The 24,943-nt window shown below is 48.1% G+C and overlaps 1 protein-coding gene across 1 annotated transcript in view; it reads right to left on the bottom strand.

Annotated features, from left to right (window-relative positions):
• Positions 1–4,316: 4,316 nt before the first annotated feature.
• PPFIA3 (PPFI scaffold protein A3) overlaps positions 4,317–24,943 on the bottom strand; it is a 60,971-nt gene continuing 40,344 nt past the window's right edge. Inside the window, exons 17-29 of the mRNA XM_084808300.1 lie at positions 23,181–23,326; positions 22,019–22,112; positions 21,339–21,420; positions 19,389–19,589; positions 19,178–19,240; positions 17,819–17,845; positions 13,309–13,484; positions 11,875–11,972; positions 10,923–11,098; positions 10,142–10,210; positions 9,882–10,053; positions 8,321–8,395; positions 4,317–6,097 (exon numbers count right to left, since the gene is read on the bottom strand). Of these exons, the coding sequence (XP_084664426.1) occupies positions 8,337–8,395; positions 9,882–10,053; positions 10,142–10,210; positions 10,923–11,098; positions 11,875–11,972; positions 13,309–13,484; positions 17,819–17,845; positions 19,178–19,240; positions 19,389–19,589; positions 21,339–21,420; positions 22,019–22,112; positions 23,181–23,326 (1,363 nt within the window). The 3' untranslated portion in view covers positions 4,317–6,097; positions 8,321–8,336. The remainder of the gene's footprint in view (positions 6,098–8,320; positions 8,396–9,881; positions 10,054–10,141; positions 10,211–10,922; positions 11,099–11,874; positions 11,973–13,308; positions 13,485–17,818; positions 17,846–19,177; positions 19,241–19,388; positions 19,590–21,338; positions 21,421–22,018; positions 22,113–23,180; positions 23,327–24,943) is intronic.

Below are 24,943 nucleotides of genomic sequence, written 5' to 3'. Positions count from 1 at the left end.
AGATGCAATCCAATTACATCTGGAGGGCCACACGTTCCCCATCCTTGGTCGACTGGCACCTTTTCTCTTCCCTACAAGTCATGCTGCACCCTGGTGAAATCCCTTCCTCTGCACAACTGTTAAAGATGCACAAACCCTCTCCTCCTTTACATCTGGCCACCCCAATGAACTCTGGGAACCCAGGTCGGTGGCAAAGGTAGACATAATTGGACACCTGCCAAGGGCTTACACTCCAGCAGGGGCCCATTGACAAGAGACCCCTGGATGTGCTCTTCTTCTCCATTGCAACCTGCTTATTCACCTGCTTCTCACTCTGGCCCTCTAAACGGTGAGGAGGAGGAGCAGCAGATGCCACTGCCTACTTGCTTGCTTGGCAGGCAGAAAGATAGTGAGCAAGTGGTAGCAATGATGAGAACGAGAAAGAGCATTAGCTGCTGGTGACAATGGTGGTGAGTAGGTAGACTCACTGAAGGAGGGGGGCCCGTTGGAGGTGACTTGCCCAAGGGCCCTCCAAAACCTGGAACTGGCACTGCTAGGAACTGTAGTTTTGGAAGGAGGCAGATCTCGCTGCTGGTTTCCTCCTAGAACTACAATTTGTGCATTAAATTGTATGGGGGGACCCTCACTGAAAACTGAATGACCATTGCTAAGTTATGCAGAGGAGGAAAAAATGCAGGTAGAATGCGGCTATGGATAACAGTCAGTTCCTCTTAGTTCGGATGTGGATATGCCTTTGACCAAGATCTAAAAGCACCAGTAGGAGAGAATTTGGCCCGAAGATGGTGAGGGAGCCTATTGCTTCAAGGAGCACGCCCCATGCGAACAAAGCCTGAAGACAGAACCATGCAGGAAAGACACAAGAGCTCTACCCTCCGGTTTGTTTCTTATGACCTCCTGTTCTGGGACCTCCTGTTTTGGCTCAACTCAAAGTAATCCCATCTCCCCACTCCTGTGATGGATGTTCCATCTCCAGCTGCTTTTTTTACTCTTAATTTGTAGCCACTGCTTTGTCTTGTTTTCATGGAGAATTAAAAAAAACAAAAACTTTTTTTGCTTCTGACATGGCTACAGCTTTCTCTAAAAGAGGACATGTGGCCACCCTACATTATTCTGTCCCCCCTCGATCTAAGATACAATGAATGCCTCCACACTGGTATTTTCTTGGTGAGTTTGTTGCTGAATGTGCTTATATTGCTATCTGGCTCACACATAATCAGCAATGGTTTGGCAATAAATTACTAATGGAAAATTCAGTAGATAATACAAATGTTTCAGGAGTTAACCATTGCTTCCCTCTCAGACAAAAATAGCAAGAAGAATGGGTTGAATCCAGACTTAAGTCATAGTTAACCCTTTGACATCAGTGGGACTTAAGTTAGTCACAGGTCCAGCCCAAAACATTTTGCTCTCCAAGGCGAAGGACAAGATGGTGCCTGCCGTTCCATGTACAGAAGCTGACTGGACCGAATGTTCAACACTGGCAATGGGACAGCATCCTCCACCACAACTGAAGACAGCTGGCTGGCTTATGGGCAAAGGGCAGACTGAGTGGCACAGTTCTGTCGTCCAACGCTTCACTGCCAGCCCCTGCCCCCTCATAATCTGCTGCCCAAGGCAGCCTCTTCACTCTGCCTAATGGTAGGGCTGGTTCTGGCTGGTCATAATTAACTTAAGTGGGTCCATTGACAGCATGACTAAGTCTGGATCCAGCCCAATGTCTTTTTTTACTCAAACAAGGCAGAAGAATATCAAATGACAACTTTTCTCCTTCATGAAGTGGGGAATAAAGGAAAGAGTAATGGCAGTAGTTTACCCACCCTGTGATGCCAGTGCAAACAGTACAGAACCTAGGTACATTACCACTGAAGGCAGGATTAAACTGCTGTTTGAAAAGGCAGCCACGGATGCACCCTCTGCTTGACAATTTGCTTAGGCTTTTTTGCACAGGTGAACTCAGTCCCTTTTGTGGCCATGTTAGTTCACACAGGCAAGTGTTGGTTCATAGCTGATGTTTGCTCAGAGGAAAAATCAGTTGGAGCAACTCCAGAACAGGGCTGACTTCATCTGCAAGTCATTTTTGTCATCTTTTTAACGTGATCATGAATTGTGCAACTGCTTACTCTCCTTCCCTGATTTACCCTGCATACATTCCTGAATTTGTGCAGAGGGGCAGGGGGAGAGAGACACCCAAAATGCACTGTGGGCAGTGGCATCTGTTTCTGGTGGCAACTCAAACTGGCATTGGCCAAAACAGAGCATGTTAACAGGCTCAAAGGCCTCAAAGCAGAGCTAGAGAAATTTGGGCTTCTGCAGCTAGATGCATTGTGCTAACACCTATTCGTTTTGCAGATGCCGTTGAAGCAAGCAGGCCAGTTAGGGTGGCCATGCATCCTCTTCTACAGAGGACAGTCCTCCATTTGAAGGGCTGACAAAGAACCAACCCCTATATGAAGGCATCTTCCATGTGAAGGGCTGTTTGTTCCAATTCCCTTTTAAAGATAACCATAAGAACTGTTGCCCATCAACATATCTGGACAGACAGGCAGGTCATCTCCTCAGGCTTCCACCCTCTGCTGAGATGTAGTGTATTTCTTTTTAAATTATAATAACTTCTAAATTTGCATCTATACACATAACATAGCACATAGAAATTCCTGCCCTCTTTTGGTGATACATTTAGTCTTTTGTGGCAATTTTTAAGTAGCCAGCCACCTTACTTGATGCTAGTCAGACCCTGCAAACTGTGGATTGGGCAGATATAGCCTTCATAACTATAGCAGAGCTAGCGAAATGCCCTTCCTTGTTATTATGGGAGGAGTTTTTATAAAAGGAGGTCCTCTGTGTTGCAGATTGCCTAGCTGCGGGTTCTTTCTTCTTGTAAAGAGTATCTATTTACTTTGTCAGTGGAGCCTGGCTCCTTATTCCCAAGGGCATGACTTTTAAATTTTCCAGTAGGAATGAACAGCAGCTATTCATTCAAACGGGAGAAAACAAAGCGGTTTAACTCAGGGACACGGGGTGTGTGTGTGTGTGTGTGTTTAAAGCTGGGGTGGGGAACCCCGAGACCCCAGGCCTCGGGTCCTAATCTGGCTCACATTGGTTCCCCAGATGGCCCCATGCCTTTCCCCTGACCACCAATCATTTGGTGCTTTAGCAACTTTTGTGCAGCTTTTCCCCATTCTAGAAGGTTGAAACGCTTAGTTCCTGGCTGTCAGGGCTTTAAATTATAATATGCTTTGGGGGGTGGGTATTTTTGACACCATCCCTTTTGCCTTCAGCCCTGTCCACTACTGGACTGCAGCTTGAGTTTCCCGAAACTGAATTCGACCCATGAGCTGAATGAGGTCTCCCAATCCCTGGTTTAAACTCAGTGTCTTGTTGAGAGAACGGTTTGCACCCTCTGCTGTCTCCCAGCAGGAAGCCTATTTCCACAGAATTCAGTGGGAGACGCTGTTGAGAACTGGACCAGCTGCCCGCCTCAAAGCCCCATGCTTTGGTTCTATTTGGCCCTTTTCAGGCATTCTATATGTAGACAAAGCAAGCTTGTGAGGAGAGGGAGTGCTCCAGCACCGCTCCCCCTCGTCACCCTCTACTCATGGAGGACAACAGTCTGAAGAAGAGGGCCTCCTGTATCCACAGAGGCTTTCTCTTCAGACGGTTGACCTCCCAGAGCAGAGGGCGACAAATGCGACAATGGAGGGGGAGCGGGGCTGGAGCATTCCCTCTCCTCACTCATTTTCTTTATCCAGTATAGAACACCTGAAGAGGGCTTCTGTTGCAGTGAAATTCCATGGTCCAGTGATGGACCATGCAAGTCTTACATGAGTCTTAGGATAGCAACACCAGCATAACACTGGTGGTGCGACAGGGGCCATACCCGGAAATTCCATGGTCCAGTGATGGACCGTGCAAGTCTTGCAAAGTCTTAGGATAGCAACACCAGCATAACACTGATGGTGCGACAGGGGCCATACCCGGAAATTTCATGGTCCAGTGATGGTCCATGCAAGTCTTGCAGAGTCTTAGGAAAGCAACACCAGCATAACACTGGTGGTGCGACAGGGGCCATACCCGGGTGGTGTCTGGAGGAGGAACCAGCCTCTAACCTCCCTCAGACTGCGGTTCCACTCGAGTACAGAAGAATTTGAGGCATTTATAGACTGGCAGAAACAGAGAATGTGGGATATTGTCCAACAGAAAGACAGAGATCCTTCAGCCAATGTTTCACTCCGTTCATAAGAGAATGCTTGCTGTTGAATTAAACAAAAGTCTGCAGATCCTAGAAAATGTTTTCAAACTTTTTTCTTTTCTTTTTTAAACATTTTCTATCACTCGCTCCATTTTGGCCCCTCCCTCTCCCCTTCACCTTGAGGCACACTGGAGCTGAGGGGACCAGAAGAAGGTCTCTCCCGTGCCTCAGCTTCCTGCTTGCCCCTCACAATCTCCCTGATATATTTTTTTTGTCAAGATTGTATTTTTTTTCCTCCCCCCTCCCCACTTTCATGCAAAATGACCCCCTTTGGTTTGTCCCTCACCCCCGCACACCCTCCCCAGAAAAAAAAATTAAAAAAACAGAAGGCAGAAAATATAAACATCAAATGAAAATTATGGGCGTGCAGGGGGGAGGGGTCGGGGGGGACAGGACACATTATTAAATTAACAGAGAACTTGTAACGGCGGTCGAAAAAAAGAAATTCAATTTACACGAGATTCCACAGCACAGATATACACAGAAAATACAACTCTTATATTACAGTAGTCTTGGGGGGGGGGGGTCTGTGTGCCATATTGTAAAAGTCCAGAGTTCTATTGCCCATCCCAGGTTGAGAGCACCCCATTCCACTTTGAGCATCTCAAACCTGAAATCCCCACTCTCCTGCTCTCCTTACAGGAAAAGGTGTGCATGTGTGTGTGTGTGTGTGGGGGAAGATTCCACACTTCACCAGGATACAGTTTCATCCCACCACTGAGCCAGATTGATCATTTATCCACCGGCTTTGCACCAGCACTGAGAGCTTTGGGCATCCTCCCAGTACTGCCATGTTCCTCCCCACAACTTTCTCACACTTCATTATCCCAGGCCCTTCTCCTTGGAGGAAAAGGGAGCTGCAACTTGGGGGCAAGGGGGGGGGAGAAAAAGAGGGAGCATGTTTTTAAAAGGGATTCTCTACTTGTGCCAAAATGCAGCTGTTTCTGGGTAAGGGCAGCCGCTGTGTATACAGGCATCCTCAACTCAGAACTCTGTGGTTCAGCTTTGAGGGGCAAGTTGCTGCTGGGGGTAGATCATGGCTCTTTATTCATCGCTTCTCTTCTCATTCCTCATCAGGAGTTGGGAATTCAGAGCAGGGGGAGGAAAACTGGTCCTGCTCCCCCCCCCCCAACACACTTCGTTGAGAAGAGACATGGGGAAGGGGCAGAAAGAGAGAGAGAGAACTGGGCTTTGAGCAGCAGCAGCAGCACCACTACCACCACTCCTGCCCTTTCTGGCAATCATGAGGTGAAACAGGGTACACCCTTGTAGCAGCAATGCAAAAAAAAAAAGTGCCTTGGGAGGGTAGGAAAAGGAAATGGGTTACTGGGGTGATGGGTGTGTTGGTCCAATCCGCGGCAACAGGAAGGCAAAGTGAGATGCCCACCCCTCACCCACTAGGGTTAAGAGTAGAGAGACAGAAAGATCAGGCTGCAGCCGAGTGGGGTAGGGTGTGTGTGTGGGCAGGCGCATATTATTTTCATTCACATTCTTATGCCCCTGCCTGGAACAACAACAACAATAAATAGGCGCCGGAGTTGAGGGCCCACTTCCCTGCAGACTGGGGGGAGCGGCCCCCTCCCCAGCTTGAGTCCCTTGAGTTCACCAGTGACCACAAGCCACTGCTGCTTAGGCCACCACTCTCGCTCTCCTTCTCTCTCTCCAGCAACCCCACGTGCTCCCGTGCGTCTTCTTTACAACAGCAGCGGCAGCAGTGGCGGTGGGGCGGAAGCGGCAGCAGCAGCTCCTCACAGTCCGGATTGGAGCACATGATGAGTAAGGAGGGGCGGCAGCAGCAGGGAGTCCTCCTGTCCAAGGCAGGGTGGCCAGACTCACCCAGGACAGCGTCTGTATAGAAAAAGAGAGACGGGACCAAGAGAAAAGCATTTCATTCAGTCAAGACTAGTGCCTGACCCGGTGGTTTAAATACGCTGCAGTGGCTTGTTTTAGTTCCCTAATTATCTGCCTGGGCGCAACTTGTGTCGTCCGAAGTTAGGTGGCATGGCTTGTTTGAGTGGGAAACAACTCTCAGATAACCCATGGGCTGTCCTTGGGTTATTTGGGGATTGCTGCTTCCCCACACCCCCACAACCAACGCCTGGGTTCGGACGACACGACAAGCACAGGCGGTTGAGTAATTAGGGAAATGGGCCTCGGCACACGCCGGGGATTAAAGGGAGCCGCTGTGACTTGCTTGATTGTGTGAACCAGCCCAATGTGTGTGTATAACTAAGGTGTTAAATACTGAAAAGTTCCCCTTTCCTCCGGTATGTATGGGCACTTATTGTTTGGTTTGGTTATTATCCCACCCTTCCTCCAAAGTGCTCCTGACACCATACACAGACATGTACCCATTTTATTCTCACAATAATCTCGTGAGGTGGGTTAGGCTGAGAGAGACACACACACAGCAATTGGCCCAAGCTCGCCTTGTGAGCCTCGTGACTGAGAGGGGGCATGAACCCAGGTCTCTCTGCTCTACATCCAACATGTTAATCCCTATACTATATGAGCTCTCGCAAGCGTGAAGCTCCCCTGGTTCAGTTTTCTTGCCTGCAGGACTGGAAAATTAGGAAAAAAAGATATTTGGTTTAGGTCTGGTGCGGGGGGAAGCTTTGCTTTCTCAGTTCATACTACAAATACAACAGCTGCCTTAGTGGGTCATATTCTTGACCTATCATGTCACTGCAAGGTGTGAAAGATGCTTTAGAAATGAGACCAGTTCGACCAGAGTTTTGTATGCCCTGCACTAAGCACGTAAGTAAGTAAGTAAGTAAGTAAGTAAGTAAGTAAGTAAGTAATAGATTATGTACCAAGAAAGGTCTGCATTCTGTCACCCTGTATAAGTCATACAAAAAGTATCTTACTGTGCACAATTTCTTTGCAATTTTTACTACCTGATGTAGTAAATTTGCAATTTCTTTGCAATTTTTACTACCTGCTGTGTAGCAGCTACACAGGACCCCGACCTGATGGTTGTTACTAAGCGTTTTACTGTAATTCTGTTTTCACCATCTGGGGGTGTTTCCAGGAAAATGCAATTTACTCCTCTCCACACATCAACCATGACCCTCGGTGCCAAGCTTCTCAGGCAGCCTTCCCTGACCTGGTGCCCTCCAGAAGTGCTGGAATGCAACTCCCCTAATTCCCCACCAGCATAGCCAGAGGTAGGGGGGAGGGCAGTCCAACACATCCGAAGGGCATGAGGTTGGGGAAGGCTGCCCTAGGGGCACATCACAATTTGCTTTCTCCCACACAGAAGACAAAAAGGAACTTCCTCCTCACTTGTACAGCGTCTGAACACAAAACCTCACACAGCTATTTCAGCATTATGGAGAACACACTTTCTCCAAGACCCAGATTAATTTGCATGTTGGAAATACAGGCTTTGTTACTCCCCATCTCCCCCACAAGCCTGTGCCTTTCTCCAGCCTCCTCTCCACCTCTCTTCCATGCCTGCATCTCCTTCTGTATTCTGGCTCTTCTAGCTCTTTCTCCCTTTCATGCAGACTCCTCTGCCTCCAACTCCCATCCTCTCACTCTCATCTTCAAGGATTTCCACCATGCCTGGAACCAACTCAGTCTCCATTTGTCAACCAACTTCCAACCCCCCATTTTCAACCAGGCCTTTCCCCCACTACCCTTGGCTTACATATTCTGCATTTTACTAGCCAGCCAGACATATACTGTCATCGCTCCTCTTCAGCATCCCCTAATCTAACCATCTTAAGGCTAAACCAGATGTTATCTGGTCCCAACTCTATGTTTGCTGAGATAGCAGAGAATTTGGGGGGGGGGAGGCATTTACAGGGGTATCTGGGGTTCTTAACTCCCTCGTGTGCCTGCCAATTGTCCCTTGAAAATGCTGCTCCTCCCACTCCCAAACAAACCTCAGGAAGCCATTCCCCCCACTCACCCCTAGCCAGGATCACTTCCTGTTTCAGAGCTTGGCTAACGGGAGAAGAGCTGAGAAGAGGAAGTCATCTCACTGGCCACAACACTTCTGGGTGGCTGGGAGTTTGTTTTGCACAGTGTCCTGCTAGTGCTCAAACAGCATTTGAACATACTGACCTCTGTCGTCTTGGCATTAACAGGAGTACGTTCGCACTGACATACTGTCTGCCCGTTGGCTACCTAATGAGTTCCCTGGGAAAAGAACCAGTGGAATGAGGGTCGGGGGAGAGGAAGGGGACAAAAAAGAAAGAGGTAATTCATACATCTTAGCCCTCAACCTTCAGAGCTTTCAACAATAACTCACTGATTAGCTTGAACTGTTAATACCCAGATGTGTTGGCAGAGGGAACAGCCTTCACCCCTCACATATTTTCTCCTCCTACCTCACCTCACCCCATCCTATCCTATGGCGCCAGAGTACAATAGAGAATCGTGCTAGTAAAGAGTCACGAGGAGCAATAATGGAAGCCAATCAAACCCAGTGTTTATTTTCACAGCTAAGGCACACAAGCGAGGGGAATGCCCAAGCAGAAAGAATGAACATCAGCTGTCCCAACTCCAAGGCAACTAAAGGGTTTCACAGGAAGAATACAAAGGGTTTAATTGATTGCTCAGAACAAAGTTTGGTTCTGACTACTGGACAGAAGTTGCAGGGGGAGTTCCTTGCCTCTCAGTTATGTTTACATCCAGCTAGTTCTTCAAGGTAACTAGCATAATATCCAAAACAAAAGGAGTGATCAAGGGTATTTGGAACAGCTGGGCTCGTACTTTGATCTTGCTGAACTGGGAGGTAGGCAAGGATGGTTTAGGACCAGATGTTTTCCCACCAAGGCATGTAATTAGCCAATCCAAAGGTACCCTCGTGGTGTAGCTGGCTGGGTGGTAGCATGCCAGTTAGGTAGGCATTTGCCTGTGTCCTCCAGTCACAGAGAAATACTCCCTTTAATTAAATCAAGGCAGGGTTGCGCGTACTGTCTGGCTCCTAATTAGGTAGCGTTCCAGAGCCTGAGTCTCGTTCCTGGCAGCTATTCCAAGCCATGCCTTTTGAAACAAAAATGCATTCCTCAGCAAAGGTGTCAGGGTAATGTCCAATAAATCCATAGCCCATACTACATGTGAACAGACAGCGAGAATGTTGGAAGCTCCTCTATAACAGAAAACATTTGCACATGCTCAGAGGCACTCTCCTCCCCTGCCAGCCTAGAGATGCAGAGGGGGGAAGCACACATATAAGCATATTTTCTGATTGCAGGAAGCACCTAATTTTCTTGCTACTTCTTTATATTTGTTTTATTGGTAAGCCACCTGGAGAATGGATAGTATCTAATGTTGCATTAATGCTAGTGTAAATGATGTTACACTAGCATAAACTCTCTTTAGCGCAATGCCAGTAGTGCTTGCTGGTGCAACAGATTTCCCTGGAAAACTCATTGCACCACCGAGTGTTATCATCGTCGTGCTAGATATAGTTTATGCTAGCACAAGATCATTTACGTTAGCGGGAGTGCACCATTGGATACTGCCCAATATTTATATCAAAGGGTGGCACAGAAATGTTAATAAACAAATAAATCATGGGATTGAAAGCACGCAAAAACCCCTTCCTCCATTTTGCGCTCTCCACTAACATAAGGCCCAGGCCCGGTAGCAGGTTTCCCAACAGCGGTGCCTCACATACCCTCTGGCTGCATCTTACGAAGCTGCACCCCGGGTGAGGTAATGGAGGCCACAGAGGCTGTGCGGAAATTGGCTGGCAGCATCTCGGCTGAGTCAGGGCTGACACCGCGGAGATCCTTCTCCCGGAACATCTTCCGCCAAGATGGGGAACGACTGAAAGTCTTGGCACTGTCCTGAGAGGGCAGGACACAAAAGAGTGTAGGTGGGTGGGCGTGCTTCAGGTTCGCAAAGCCAGAGGTTCTGGAAGGAGGAGCAACTCACCTCATCCAGCCGCCGGTCTGTTCCCATGGTGATGAGGTTCCCAAATTCCTTTTCCAAAATTTGCCGAGCCTAAATAGAAATGAGGCAAGTTCATTCGGGCTCCCTTTCCCTGCCTCTGTTCTTCCAATCGCTTGACTTGTCACAGCTGCTCCACAAGATACAGCTCCATTTTGCCTTCTCCCTGTTCCTCTTTCCCAAGATATCAAGGAGAGGAAAAAAGAGGTCGGGGTATCCAGCTGCCAGGGCAATAGGAAGTGTGGCCACAGGATCCACAGGACTGATGACTCCACCAAGAGGCCCATGGGAAGGATCCCAGAAGAGAGAGGGAAGCAGGCAGGTGAAGATCACCTCAGCCCCCTGCTCTGTCTGGACTGTGTCCCCCCACAACCCCCATACCACCAACTGCCCTGTGGGACAGATCCTTATGAGCTGTTATTTTTAATATTTTTTAGAATGGTTTTTATAAGTGTGTTGTTGTTTTACTTGTAAGCTGCCTTTGGGAGGATTTTATCTTGAAAAGCAGGGTATAAATAACTATAATAAATAAAAAATGAAATGAAGGGAGATCCTGTGTGTGTGTGCATGTGTGTGTGCCTCTGAAGTCAGGAGAACCCAATGGCCACACTAAAGGCATTGGCACATAAAAGAGGGTCACTGGCCAAAGTTCCATGGCTCCGTCCCTTTCTAGGGATGCCCCAGACATGGTTCATTCTGCTCTGCCTCATGGGCTCCTGGCTTCTTCCCCGTTCCTTGCCCCACCTTCCCAATGCCCGCTCCTGACCTGCGTGTTCTGGGTGGGGATTTGCAGCAGCAGGGCCAAATCGTTGCAATCAAAGGTGTCATCCAGTGCAAGGAGAGCTCCGTGCACCCCGCTCTCAACCAGGTTGTTGGCAAACTCTTTCAGCCCAATCGTTTGTACCCAGCACATCACGCGCTCGTTGGACCAGACCATCACATCTAGAAAGGGAATGGAGTGGAGGGAGAGAAGAGGAGGCAAGCTTAGCAGCAAGTCCAGTCCCATGTTCCCCCACCTCCATCATCCCTGTTCAGAACAGCCCAGAAACTTCAGCTGATGCAGAATGCGGCCGCCCAAGTATTGATGGGCGTGAGGCAATGCCATCACATAATGCCTATACTGCGCCAGCTGCACTGGTTCCCGGTGTGTTTCCAACCCCAATTTAAAGTGCTGGCTTTGATCTTTAAAGCCTTAAATGGTTTGGGACCAAATTACTTGAAGGATCGCCTTCACCCATATCACCTGCCCGCACTTTAAGATCAGAAAGAGAGGCTCTTCTCATTTGCCCACTCGTGAGAGGGCCTTCTCTGCAGTGACCTTTGGAACAAGTTGCCACAGGAGGTCCGCCATGTCTCCTCATCGCAGGGTTTTAAGAAGGCCTTGAAAACATATTACTTTACCGTGGCCTTCTCTTGATATAACTGCTGTTGTTGCTGTTACTGCCATTGTTGCTGTTGCTGGTTTTACTGTTCTTTTTATTGCTATTTTACTATGTTTATGTTTTTATCACTGTTAATATTTTTACTGTTTTTAGGTATTTTATTGCTGAAAGCTGCCTTGGGAGGGCTTCTGCCCTGAAAGGCGGCCAAGGAATATTATAAATAAATAAATAAATAAATAAATAAATAAAGTCAATGCCGTTCCCCCCCACCCTTGCTTTCCCATTTCTTAGCTTTGTGGATGCTGCCCTTGGCCTTGCATCCCACCCTACATCTACCTTTGATTTGGTTCTGACTCTCTTCCCGTCTTCTCTCCATTTCCTTCCGGTCATAGTTGAGACGCTTCAGGCACATAATCCCATAATGGAGGCTCACCCTGGGGGAGGTTCAAGCAGAAGTGATACCTGAGGAATATTGTAGCATCGTAGTGAAGACTAAGGATGGGTGAACATGCAATGCTTGAGCTTGTCGAGGTTCTCTGAATTCCTCCTCGGTTCACCTCGTTTGCATTTCTGAACACAAGTGTCTTTTTTAAAAAATCAAATGCACATTTTCAGGTGGAAAAAATGCATATTTTTAAAAAATGGACATCCAAAATGCAAACTTTTCCCCATTCAGCAAAGCGTGAAAATGCACATTTCTTGAAAATGTGCGTTTTAAAATGGACTCACAAGTTCGGAAACGTGCAAACATTTTCTCCAAAAATGCCCACCGATTCATGTGAACAAGGCTTGCTCAAGTGTTTTGTGAGCAGAAACTAAATCCGTGTACATCCATAGCTAAGGTAGAGCCTGCTCCAGGTTTTAAGAGGTCCTTAACAAAGTGCCCTTTAGTGGACCCCCTCTTACATTGGTGGGCCCCGGCGGGGTTAATCTGGCGGTGGCGGCAGCAGTCTGACCAACACTGGGCAACTTGGTCTGGGAGTCACCATTTAAATTTCCCAGAATGCTCCTGACATCACATTGCTCTGGGGCATTGTGGGGAAATTTAAATGGTGGCTCCCACAACTTGCACTGACTGAAGTGCTCAGCACAGGACTTAGGACAGAAGTCCAGAGCCCAACCCAGTAGAATGAGCAATAGGGCCCTCAAATACAGCAGGGCTGGCTCATCACATTTCAGCGTATGTCAGCTAATACATTTTACCAACTAAAGAGGGAGATTCCTGTAAGACCATTACATCCAGAGTCTATTAACTGCACCCCTGGGAGTACTGCAGGCATCAGCTACAAGTCCTGCAGGGGCACAGGGAGCTGCCCGAGTGCACCACATGGAATTTCAGCTAAGAGACTGAGCGATGAATTGGTGAACTCTTGGTTCAAATCTTGGCTTTCACTGAACCCCCAGAGAACCCTCTTGAGGATTTCTGAGTGTTCAGTCTTAAGGCCAAGGGAGCAAATTAATTTCAGGGTGCACATTGCGCAACCCTACTCTCGGCATCCTCACAGAACTCCGAATCTTCTGCTAGGAGTGGAACCATAACAGGTGTCCTTACACGCAGCTAATCTCCTGCACTCCGAATCTTCTGCTAGGAGCGGAGCCATAACAGGTGTCCTTACACGCAGCTAAGGCTGCAATCCTTCGTACACATACATAGACGTAAGGGCCATGAACCCAGCAAACAAACATAGGATTACACTGTTAAAAGTTACGTTTGTGTGGTGCGGACGTATGCCTTATGCCCCGACGGCTCCAGCCCTTTGTCCCTCTCACCTGTGGAAGCTGTCGACCATTTTGAGCTGACCCCGCAGTTCTTTTTTATTGAGGTGATCCAGCATCCGGGCATCAACTAGCGACTCCATGAAATAGCTGCGGTACTGGGGCAAGCCCAAACTGGGCAGCCAGTCGTTTCCCACCCACTCATGGTTCATGTCGCCGTATGCCAGGATCTGTCAAAACAGAGAAGGGACGATGCTCTGAGTGAGAGGGAGGTGCATGTGCACACAGAGGACCCCCACCAGGACCTTTCCATGTCCTTGGCCCAGCAGCGTCTGGACATTCACTATTCACCACAGTCTACTTATACGTGCATCTCAGCACCCTGCCTTGCATCCATTATGCCAATTAACCCAAGGTTTTGAACTTATTAACATGTGGTCCAGATCCCCACTCAGCCACAAAGGTCACTTAGGGCGAGTCACTATCTCTCAGCCTTACCAACTTTACAAGGTTGGTGCGAGGATAAAATGGGAAAGGCGGGCTCCACTTATGCTTGGAATTTGGGCATCTTCAGGGCCCACGACTTCTCCCATGTGAACCTGCCTGTTCCTTCTGAAGGCTTGTTCTGGGTACCCCATCTTCTAAGGCCGTCTGAGATTAGGTGATGGAAACTCCAGGGATAGGGCCTTTTCTGTGGTGGCACCCCAATCGAAGTAGTCAGTGCTGATGTTTTATCTTTCAGGTTCCAAGTTAAAACTGTTTTAGTTTCCTGAACTTTCATCAGATGATGAGTTTGCTGCTGCCTCACTGTTGTGCCTCTTTTAAAAAACTGTATTCTATAGTTTTGTGTTTTGAAGACTGGTGTGAATCCCTTCACTGTAAATTGATTTTGTTATTTGCAAACTGCCTTGGATGCTTGATAAGCAGAACGACAAGATAGGAATGTTTTAAATACATAAGTGCTCAGCCCTGAGCTCTTTGGAGAAAAGGCAAGTTAAAAACCATGACAAAGTGACCTCAGTGGCTAGGAGTGCCTATTTTCAGCTATGGCTGCTTAGCCAGCTACAGCCCTTCCTGGACAGAGATAGGTTGGCCACAGTGATCCATGCTCTGGTAACCCTCAAAATGGACTACTGCAGTGTGCTCTACATGGGGCAGCACTTGAAGATGGTTTGGAAGCTGCATCTGATGCAGAACACAGCAGCCTGGGTGCTGGCAAGTAGCACCAGTAGAACTCACATCAGCCCAGTCCTAAAGGATCTGCATTGGTTGCCAATTTGCTTCCAAGTCCAATTCAAGGTGCAGACGTTTAACATATAAAGTCCTAACAACTTTGGTCTCAAATATCTGAAAAAATACCTCCTCCCCTATAGAGCAGCCTGGGTGTTAAGTTCAGCGGGGGAGGCGCTGTTATCAGTATTGCTGCCCTTGGAGGCTTGTGGGGCAGCAACACGTGATAGGGCTTTCTCTGTGGTAGCCCTGAAGTTGTAGAATTCTCTCCCCTCTGAAGTTTGTCTGGCAACATCATTGTATGAATTTTGCAAGGCAAGACACACCTCATTACCTTTGGAAGTGGATGTACAATACAAGATCATGTTTTCTCCCTGTAGTGAAGCTGTGCACTGAATTAATGTGAATGGAGCTTTTGATTTATTTGTTTATTTATTTATTTATTACATTTATATCCTGACTTTTTTCCTCTTCTAAGGAACCCAAGGCAGCATACACAACCCTCCTCCTCTCCATTTTATCATCACAACTCTATGAGGTAGGTTGGGCTGAGAATATGCAACTGGCCCAAAGTCACCCAGTGAGCTTCCATGGCTGAGTGGGGACTAGAACCCGGATCTCCTGCCCCCCAGTCCAACACTCTAGCCACTACACCACACTGGCGGTTTGATGGCGGTTTGATGTTGTCTGATATTGTTATATCGATATGTATGTAACCCACCCTGGGACCATAAGGTGAAGCGCAGACCGTATATTTAAACAATAAATCAATAATACAGTTTAACACACACGCCCCAACCATTACGGCCAAAGAGAGGCTCCCTGCTCATTTTAGCTTGGCAGGGTACAATGGCGTGTGGGGACGGGACTGTAGCTCAGCGGTAGAGCTTGTGCTTTGCACACAGAAGGTCACAGCTTTAGTCCCTGCCAACTCTGGAAATATTCCTGAACTAGATGAACCAATGATGTGACTTGATATATTGTTTGGGGAAGCTCAGTGGTAGAACATGCACTTTGAACCAAGAACCTTCAGCATGCAATCCCCAGATCTCCAGGCAGGGCTGGGAAAGAGCCCAGTCTGAAACCGTGGACAGCTGCAGCCAGTCACTGTAGGCAATACTGACTGATCCTGAGATGTAAGGCAGCTTTCCAGTGGTCAATGCTGTGGGCCAGGAGGGGAGAAAGGGGAAGCAGACAGGAGCTAAACCAATGCAGAGGATGAGGGGCTTTAAAAACATTTGCATGCCTGCCTTCTGACCAGAGAGTCTAGATATCTGAATGGCCATAAGTGTGCCAGGACCCTTGAATCCATAATGTGGTAGCTCTAGACTTTCACTTAAACAATCCAAGTTTCTAGCCCTCATGGACATAAAGAACTTTTTTTTGAACATACTTAAAAGATAAGAAGTCTGTGCTGGGCTTTGAATATTTAGCAGATGTAAAAGCACAGTTACAAACCTCTTCCCATTCCCCCTTCCCTCAAGGGATGGGCAACTTGTGGCCCTCCAGATGTTGTTGGACTGCAACTCCCATCAACCCTAGCCAGCATGGCCAATGGGGAGGGATGATGAGTACTGCAGTCTAACAACATCTGGAGGGCCACAAGTTGCCCATCCCTGCTCTATACACATTCCAGTGCCCTTACATTATTCTGTGCCCCTACATTATTATTTTTACTATATTTATAGCCCAGCTTTCTTCCATGGAACTCAAGGCAGCATACATATAGGGTTCCACAGGAGGCCTTCCATCCAGTTACTGACCAGACCTACTTCTGCTTAGCTTCAGCAAGGTGGCAACACCTCATGCCCTCAGACTGTGCCCTGGGCATTTACTTTCCCATTTCAAGAGAAATGGAATCGAACCAAAAAAACAACCACCCTGCAACAATTCTTCAGAAAAATCCATCAGTCCTCCACCCTCAAAATTCTGCCCACTTGTTTATCAAACCCATAGCTTCTCTAATCCTCATTACTTTTCGCCCTGTAACTCTTGTAGACTCAGGGTTACAGTGTCACTGAGTGTCACTGGCAACGGAGAAAGCAGATGCTTGAGTAACTTACATGTATGCTTCTCCCAGCCTCCAGTGCAGGGACTGGCAATGTGGCACCTACTAAGCCGCTTTCACTCCCCTCCACATACAGCGATACTGCTGCATTGATTTGAAAAGAGGTGGGGGAAGAGATCTCCGGCCATAACACGGCTTGAGAAGGGGGAAGCCCATCCCCCACCAAGGACCCTTGGGGCAACAGGGTCCCTCGCAGTGGGAGGGCTTCCCCCCAACAGCCATTTTTTGCATGGCACTCTTTTCCCCACTCATTCAAGTCAATGCAGCGATATTGCTTGGGGCAGCAGGAGACAGAGAGAAGATGAGAATAGAATCCAGAGGTGGGGGGCACAAAAATCCAGAATCTGGGGCTGGAGGGGGGGAAGAAATGTCAGAATCGGGAGAGGGGTACACTCCAAACATTTTGTGACTGGTCAAGCCCTCCGTGGCAATTTGTGGTGGCGCCCGGGACACCTTTTCAAAATGTCAAAGGTGCCTGTCGGCCCCAAAAGGTTGCCTGAGCTCCCTGTGCACTTGGACCTTGCATATCTCACCACTGGGGAGATGGGCAAGTTAACCCTTCACCTTTTCACCCATCACCAAAAGCAGAGCAAACACATCTCTTGTGCATCCACTTTTCGCCTCTTCTGATTATAATGTGCAAAGCAGTTCTCATTCAACATCCCACCCCATCCAGTCACAGATGGCCTCCCAGAAACCCAGAAGGCACAGAAACAGATAGATACCCACAATACAATGAAAGGGACAAAAGAAAGAAAAGGCTGCAAGAGAGATCTATAGGTCTCTTTCTTTGTCCCAAAACACCGCCATCTCTGATGAATGACCTGGAACATCAAATGCAGCTGTGCTAATAATTCTGTTCAAACAAAACATCACACACAGCATCCTCAAACATGCTATACAGTAGGAGGTCTTTTGGGTTAAGGGAAGACTCCCATTGATTCCAGTGGAATTGTTGATTCTGCCATGGACTAAAACAGGAGAAGCTACATAATTGGAGACAACTACCCATTCCCTTGAGGTATTGCAGATTCTCCCAGCATCTGCCCTACCTCTGCAACAACAAAAAATGACTAATAATAATGATACATATTTCCTCTTCCTCCATACACACACACTACTTGTTGTTTTTAACCTGTTTTTAGCTTGTTTCATCGTGTGAGCTGTCCTGAGAATATTTTGTTATAGGGCGGCATATAAAAATAAACAAATACGTGCAAAGGCATGCAAGTAAGTAGGGGGCCAACAGATAAATCCCTCCCATACCTGCTCCCAGCTGATTTCCTTTGTCTCCTGGATGGAGGTTAAATGGGAAGCAGGAAGGGAAGCAGAAAGGAATTGTTAAGGCAGGATTAGACAGTTTGCTCACATACATACCACTACCACTGACAGCTCAGAGAAAAAGAGAAGAGCCCCTATCATGGCAATGGACTTACACTTGATCTTAAATCAGGCCTGGTCGACGCCTGCAGTAGAAAGAGGCATTGGAGCCCTGAGGCAGTAGAATGGACTATACCACTTCAGACAAAATTCCCAGTTTTGGAAATGCCAATAGAAACCCAGCACAACAGGGAGAGAACTGGGCTAAAACCTTTCTCCCTGAGGTGCTGAATCTGTGACATGCAAGTTGTTTGTTTTACATGGGGGGGTGATTAAAACGGCATTTGGCGACATGAAGTGGTCCGCTCCATCACTTCCTTCTAGTACATGTGGAGACCAGGCTTCAGGCAGACTCAGCTCTGAAGAATCAGCAGCACTTCAGGGTGCCCCAAGGGAAACAGGATCCAAGGAGGAAAAGTGGGAGCTAAAGAATGGTTGTTGGATAGTTCTAGGATATTAAACTACTTAAGCTATCGTCAATATTTTCAGGATAGTAAAGACCTGCAGATTTGCTCCTTATTTCAGATTCCAAAGAGTGTCACCTGATTCTGCAACCTCATTTGATTGTACTAGGGTTAATCGTTTTGGCCCTCCCGAACAGAAATAAGCTAGAGTGCCATCAAGTGTCTTCCATATGCCCTTATGCACATTAAGGAGAGAGGAAGATCTCTCATAATTGGAAGTGGGGTTGTGCTGAAAGACCAACCCCATGAAGTCTGCTTGTCCTTTATTTGTTGCCACCAGCAGCCATACAGAGGGAGATGAGAGGGGAAGCCCTGCTGAAAGACTACTTCATTTTTTCCACTCCCCATCCCATCCTCTCTCTTTTTCCTTGTGTGCCATGCCTTTTTAGATTATATGCCTGCAGGCAAGGGGCTGTATTGCTTACTGATTGCATGTAAGCTGATTGAGGAGCCTTTTTTAGCTGAGGAGCAGGATAATTCTTAATTAATTAATTAAAACAGTTAATTAATTAATTAAAGAAGCATGGACCCTGCCCCTGCAAATATCAACAAGGAATAGAGATAAATAGTACCTACTTGTGTGGGGAAGGATAAGAAACCTTCAGAGAAACAGACAGTATCATTTTTTGATCTCCTCTTACACACACACACACACACACACACACACAGAGAGAAAGACACACATGCACACAGGCGTGCAATTGCAAGATAAGATCCCAGAAATAGACACAACAGGGAACCCAACGGGGATGAGGATAGTGCACACAGCAGCACCACTTACTGGCTTTGTTGTGGCCGTGAGAGATTCCATCTCTTCGTGCGTCATCCACACGTTTCCAGTAGACTAGCAAGAGGAGCAGTGTGGGGGGAAGAAGGGATGGCTGTTATTATTAAAAAGTGGAAGAAGCCATTCTGGCCACACTGGGGTGTGAGTGGGAAGCCTCAGCTCCTCCTCCATCAGGGGGTACTGTAAGAAGCAGTTCCTCACTTACTGTACGGGACGTAGCAGGGGCGGAGGGGCTGGTAAGTGACACCATCTCCTGAATGGCGAGACGGAGCTTGAGCCGGTGCAAAGGATTGCTGATGCCGATTTCCCGCTGGATTTCTGTGTCTGACAGGTTGGCCATGATGGCGCCGCTCTTGACGTTGGCACGGCAGGCAGCCACGTACCAGGCCGGCATGCCAACCCACAGCTGGCAGAGGAAACGGAAAGAAGACCTGAGGTTAATCAGACATTGTGCTGGGGCAGCTCCGAGGGAAAGACGAGCCCCTACCCCAGGAGTGTTGAACCTTTCTCAGCCCAAGGGCCACATTCCAGTGGTGGGTGGGGGCAGTGGGGTGGGGGGCCAAATACCAAATGCGTTTTAGCTTAACACTCTTACTGCCAATAACTAAGCCTTAGGAGAGGCATTTCAGCCTTTCAGAATGGTTTAGAAAAACTGAACAAAAGCTGGGAAGCCACTGAATGATTGGTAGTCGGGGGAAAGGGGCATGGTCATCTGGGGAACCTTGGATGGCCAGAATGGGACTCCAGGATTTGGCTCCTGGGCCTGAACTTCTTCATCCCCGCCCTACTCCATGGAGCTCTTGTTGGAACCCCCAAATGGAACCCCCACAGGATTATCTTCAGTTCCCATTCTAGAAAATGTCTCCCTTTTAACACTCCGTCAATAGTTAGGGTCAAATGTACCCTGACAATACTGGGGGGGGGGGGGGGACTGTAACGCTTTTAGGTAAGTCATCTGCAATTCCACATTCCAGGAATCCCTCAACCATGATGAGATGTGATTACCATATGGTGTTTCAGGGGGTTCCCTCACCTCCGTCCATATCATGTGAAAAAATTATTCTAACAGCATTTGGGGTTAATTCTACTCCTATGGGAATGGCTGAGAAAAATGAAAAGTGACCTGAGAAAATGCTGTGTAATTGTTCATTACTCTTCACGTCTACAGATGCTTACCGTAGAAGCTGTTCTTTCCTTTTCTTGTGAGAAAGGAGCAGGCTGGGTGAACTGGGGGAATAGTGTAATGTCTAGTTTGGCCCTACACATGGTGCTCAATTCACCACTTGAAGTTGTGTATATCTTTTTTCAAACTTTAAATACCATCTGCTGGAGAGACAGGTGGGAAGAGTAGGATCTGGACCAGGAGGGGAGATTAACCCTTTCCTCCTGTACTGACAAATATTCCACCCCCCTTTCTCCAAGCTACTACTTAGCTGTGTCTCCTTGTGGCAAACCAAGGTTTGTTGCCATGTGGGGCAGGGGTGTTGAACCTCTTTCAGCTTGAAGGCCAAATTCCATTTTGGAGAAACTCTCAGAGGCTGCCTTCAAGGGGTGGGTGGGGCTGCAGGAAAAGGGGGTGGAGCCAAAGGCAAAAGGGGCACAGCCAAAAATGCCAGCGTATTGTAGCTTAAAGCTCCTACTGCCAGTAATTGAGCCTTAGGGGAGGCACTTCAACCTTTCAGAATGGGGGGGGAATGGCACAAAAGCCGGGAAATCATTAAATGATCAATGGTTGGGGGAAAGGGGTGTGATCATCAGAGACCCCAGGAGGGCCAGATTTGCCCCCCAAGCCTGAAGTTCTGCACCACTGACTTAAGGTGTGAAGCAGCCTTCAGCTGTGCTCAGTGTGCTGCCTGAAAGCATCTACTGGGCCAGGACTGGTGCCGTTTTCTTCCCCAACCCCAATTGCAGCCATCTTCCTTGTCTGCCCTGTCTTCATAGCCCATAATTTTAACAGAAACAACACAGAGCCTTGTGGCACCTTAAAGACTAACAAATGTATTGCAGCAACAGCTTTTGAAAGCTGTTAGTCTATAAAGCGCTACAAGATTCTATGTTATTTTTGCAGTAACAGGCTAATGCAGCTGCCCCTTTGGAAATCATTTTAACAATAACTCCGCTCAGAGAAACCTGAATTTCCTTTCACCCTCATTACCTCCAGCCATGAGACCACAGTGGGCCCATCCCAGGCAGCGAAAGGCAGGCCTTGGTGGCAAGCTTCTTCTAGCAGCTCATGCCTGGGAAAACAGAGAGCAGAGAGAGGTGGGCAAAAATAAATAAATGCCAAGGGCTCATCTTCATCTGGTCCAATAACCCCCACCCCTTTCCTCTTCCCATCAATGCAACTATGTTCAGCTGCTCCAAGCTTTTTTGTTAGTAATAATAAATTTGTTAGGGATAAGGAAGTGTTGTGCAGATGAACGAGATGCTAAAGACCATAACAGCAAATTCTTAGAATAGCCTTCCCCAACCCGGCACCCTCCCAAGGTGTTAGACTACAGCACCCATCATCTCAAACCAATGCTGGCCATACTGGTTGGGAATTATGGGAGTTATAGTCCAACACCTCTGGAGGGTGCCGGGTTGGGCAAACCTGTTTTTAAAGTTCACCATTATAGTTTTTATCGTCTTGATCATCTGCACAACACTCCTGAGAGATAGGTTACTATTTTCTCATTTTGCAGGTGGGGAAGTTGAGGCTGGAGGGCTGAGCATGTGTTGTGACTCATCCAGGTGGGGCCAGGTGACCAGCCTTCCACACTGTCAACTCACCCCCCTGATACACACACAAACACACACACACAACCCTTGGCCTGCATCATTGCCCCTTCTCACTTCTTTTTGTTCCTACGGTCCTTGTCCACAGGTCCTGACAGCTTAGAAAGGCCCAAGGGGTCTGCAGGCGACATCTCATCTGATGGTGTCCCAGCTACAGAGAAAGATGTGAAAGTTACACAGAGAGAAAGATGGCGAAATTCTGCAGTGGGCAGGACCCTTGTCTACCTGTAAAAGCATTGAGCCAACTCAGGTAGAGAAGGCTCCCCGCAGGAGACGCTCCCCAACCAGAAGTGGGGTCACATTGACAAGGATGCAACAAAGGGGGCAGGGCAATAGGCACATCCCTGCTCTCCCCTTCATGCAGTTCTAATTGGCAGGGAGGGGGCAAGACGGGAGACTGTGTGCATGGAACTAATATTTCTGAGAGTTTGGCTATGGCAGAAGAATTGAGGGCCAGAGACGGGGGATTATATGGCACAGAGAACCCCTGGCCATTTTTACTATCATCAGCCTCAAGATTTTGGGACACCTCAGGCAAGGGACACAGCAGTGGGCTCTCTTGACCAGTGGGCAGAGCGAGGTTGCTGGAAACCAAGGCAGCAGCCACCCCTGCTGCCCACCCAGTCCTCCATCTTTGTGCCCCCCCCCAAGTCTTTTGCACAGAACAGAGGTTGTGGGGGAGTACAGTCCTTTGAGTTGCATCAGATTCTTGGGGAGCTCTAAAGCAGCATGAGCCTCTCTTTAGCTGTTCCCGTCTCCCCAAAAGGCTTGTAAAAGCAATGTCCTTTTCCTCCTCCCACAAGTGTCCTCTGTGATGTGCAGAAGATCTGGAGAGGGGTTAGAGGGTTGGGGTTGAGTAGAGTTGTATAGAACATCAGCACCCACAATGAAAGACCAGCTACGCAGGCCACAACAGCCTAGCATGTGCCCAAAGCTACTGAACATTTTGTGTCAGCCATGAAAGTGTGTTCAAAAATCTTGAGGGCTAGAAACTTGCAAGTATCTAGTAAGACTGTTGTGGAGATACAAGATTCCAGGGTGGGGAGTGGTAGGGGAAAGAGTTCTCTTCACTAGCTGTTATGGCAGTAGCTTGCTAGGAGACAGAACAGCTGGCTTCTACAGTGATGTGTAGGATTTTTAAAGGGAAGGGCAGAGAATAGTGGTGGTGGTGGTGGAGGAAGAAGAAACAGTACCAGGGCTCTGGGTGGGGAAAGCATACCAAGCGAGGGGGACTCACGGCCCAACTGCCCCAGCCTCCCTTTCTCCTTCTTGCCAAAGAGTCGTCCGATAGAGGACTTGATGCTCTTCTTCTTGGTGGATTTGTGTAAGGAGTCCTGGCTGCTGTTGGTGCCATCTGTCCCCAGGCTGCACCAGTTGGAGAAATCAGGGGTGGAGGTACAGATGGGATGAGAAAAAGATTTTTTTAAATAGTTAGGTGCCCTCCCACAAACAGACACCTGCCCTGAAAGGATGCCTTTCTTGCCCTTGCTGCCCCCCCCCGCCCCCATCAATCAGGTGAATGCCTCTAAGCCATGCCCAGCATGACCCCACATACTCCCAGGTGTTCCTTGTTTTCTTGGCAACCAACTCTCTCCTCCTTCAAAACCCACTCTTTTCCTTGAGGCTTTTAGCACAATCCCTTAGTCCACATATCCCACCGTAGGGGCAAGAAGAAGGTAGATTGGGATCTAGTGGGAGATCTCTGGGAGATCTGCAGTAGATCAGCAGAGTTTTCTGACTCTCACTTGTTTCATAACAGCAACAACAAGAACGCTTTTTAGGGGGTCCTAAATTAGTTCTGCTGAAACCAAGAAAGCTAGGTGATAGTGGGGAACCAGGGCAGGATTTTTGTGTGAAAGGACTGTTAGCTCAGTTCTGGTACTGAAAATAAACCCCTGGGCTGAGCATGTACCCCCAGAGGCAGCCTGTTCCTTAATTCTACACAAGAAAAGCCAGGCTGGATCAGACCAAATGTTCATCTAGTCAGGCATTCCGTTTGCACAGTGGCCAGCAAGCTGCCTGTGGGAAACCCACAAGTGGGACATTTTATTTATTTATTTATTTATTTAATTTATTGGTCGCCCATCTGGCTGGTCACCCAGCCACTCTGGGCGATGTATAGCATATAATAAAACAGTTTAAAACAATAAAATTCTACAATAAAAACATTTTCTAAAATACCCTAACCCACCCCAAATGCCTGCCTGAACAATCACGTTTTTAATGCATGGCGGAAGCTCATTAAAGAGGGGGCATGGCAGAGTTCCCTAGGGAGGGAGTTCCACAGAGTGGGGGCCACCACAGAAAAGGCCCTTTCCCTCATCCCCACCAGTCTAACTGTCCTGGCTGATGGGACAGAGAGAAGGCCATCCGAGGCTGATCTTGTTAAGCGGCCTGTCTAGTGTTGCTGGAGGCGCTCCTTAAGATAGGCTGGGCCGGAACCATATAGGGTTTTAAAGGTCAAAACCAACACCTTGAATTTGGCCCGGAAAACAACTGGTAACCAGTGCAATTCCTTCAGCACTGGAGTGATGTGATCTTGCCGGCGGCTGATTTTAATCAGGCGAGCCGCCATGTTCTGTACCAGTTGCAGCTTCTGAACCGTTTTCAAGGGTAACCCCACGTAGAGCGCATTACAGTAGTCTAAACTAGAGGAGACCAGGGCATGTACTACCGATGGGAGCAGATGGTCGGGAAGGAAGGGGCGCAGCCGCTGTATCAGATGGAGTTGATACAGCGCTGTCTGGCTCACAGGTGACACCTGAGCCTCCATGGACAGCTGGGAGTCTAAAATGACCCCTAGGCTGTGGACCTGGTCTTTCAAGGGTAGCCGTACCCCATTCAACACCAGGTCAACATCCCCCAGCCTCCTCTTGTCTCCCACCAAAAGTACCTCGGTCTTGTCAGGGTTCAGCTTCAGCTTATTCCTCCCCATCCAGCCACTCACCATCTCCAGACATTTGGACAGGGATTCTACGGCCA

The sequence above is a fragment of the Heloderma suspectum genome, chromosome 6, assembly GCF_057233095.1.
Source record: "Heloderma suspectum isolate Gila_16-S chromosome 6, 16-S_ref, whole genome shotgun sequence".
Classification (NCBI taxonomy): Eukaryota; Metazoa; Chordata; class Lepidosauria; order Squamata; family Helodermatidae; genus Heloderma; species Heloderma suspectum.
This window is presented reverse-complemented; position numbering and strand designations above follow the sequence as displayed.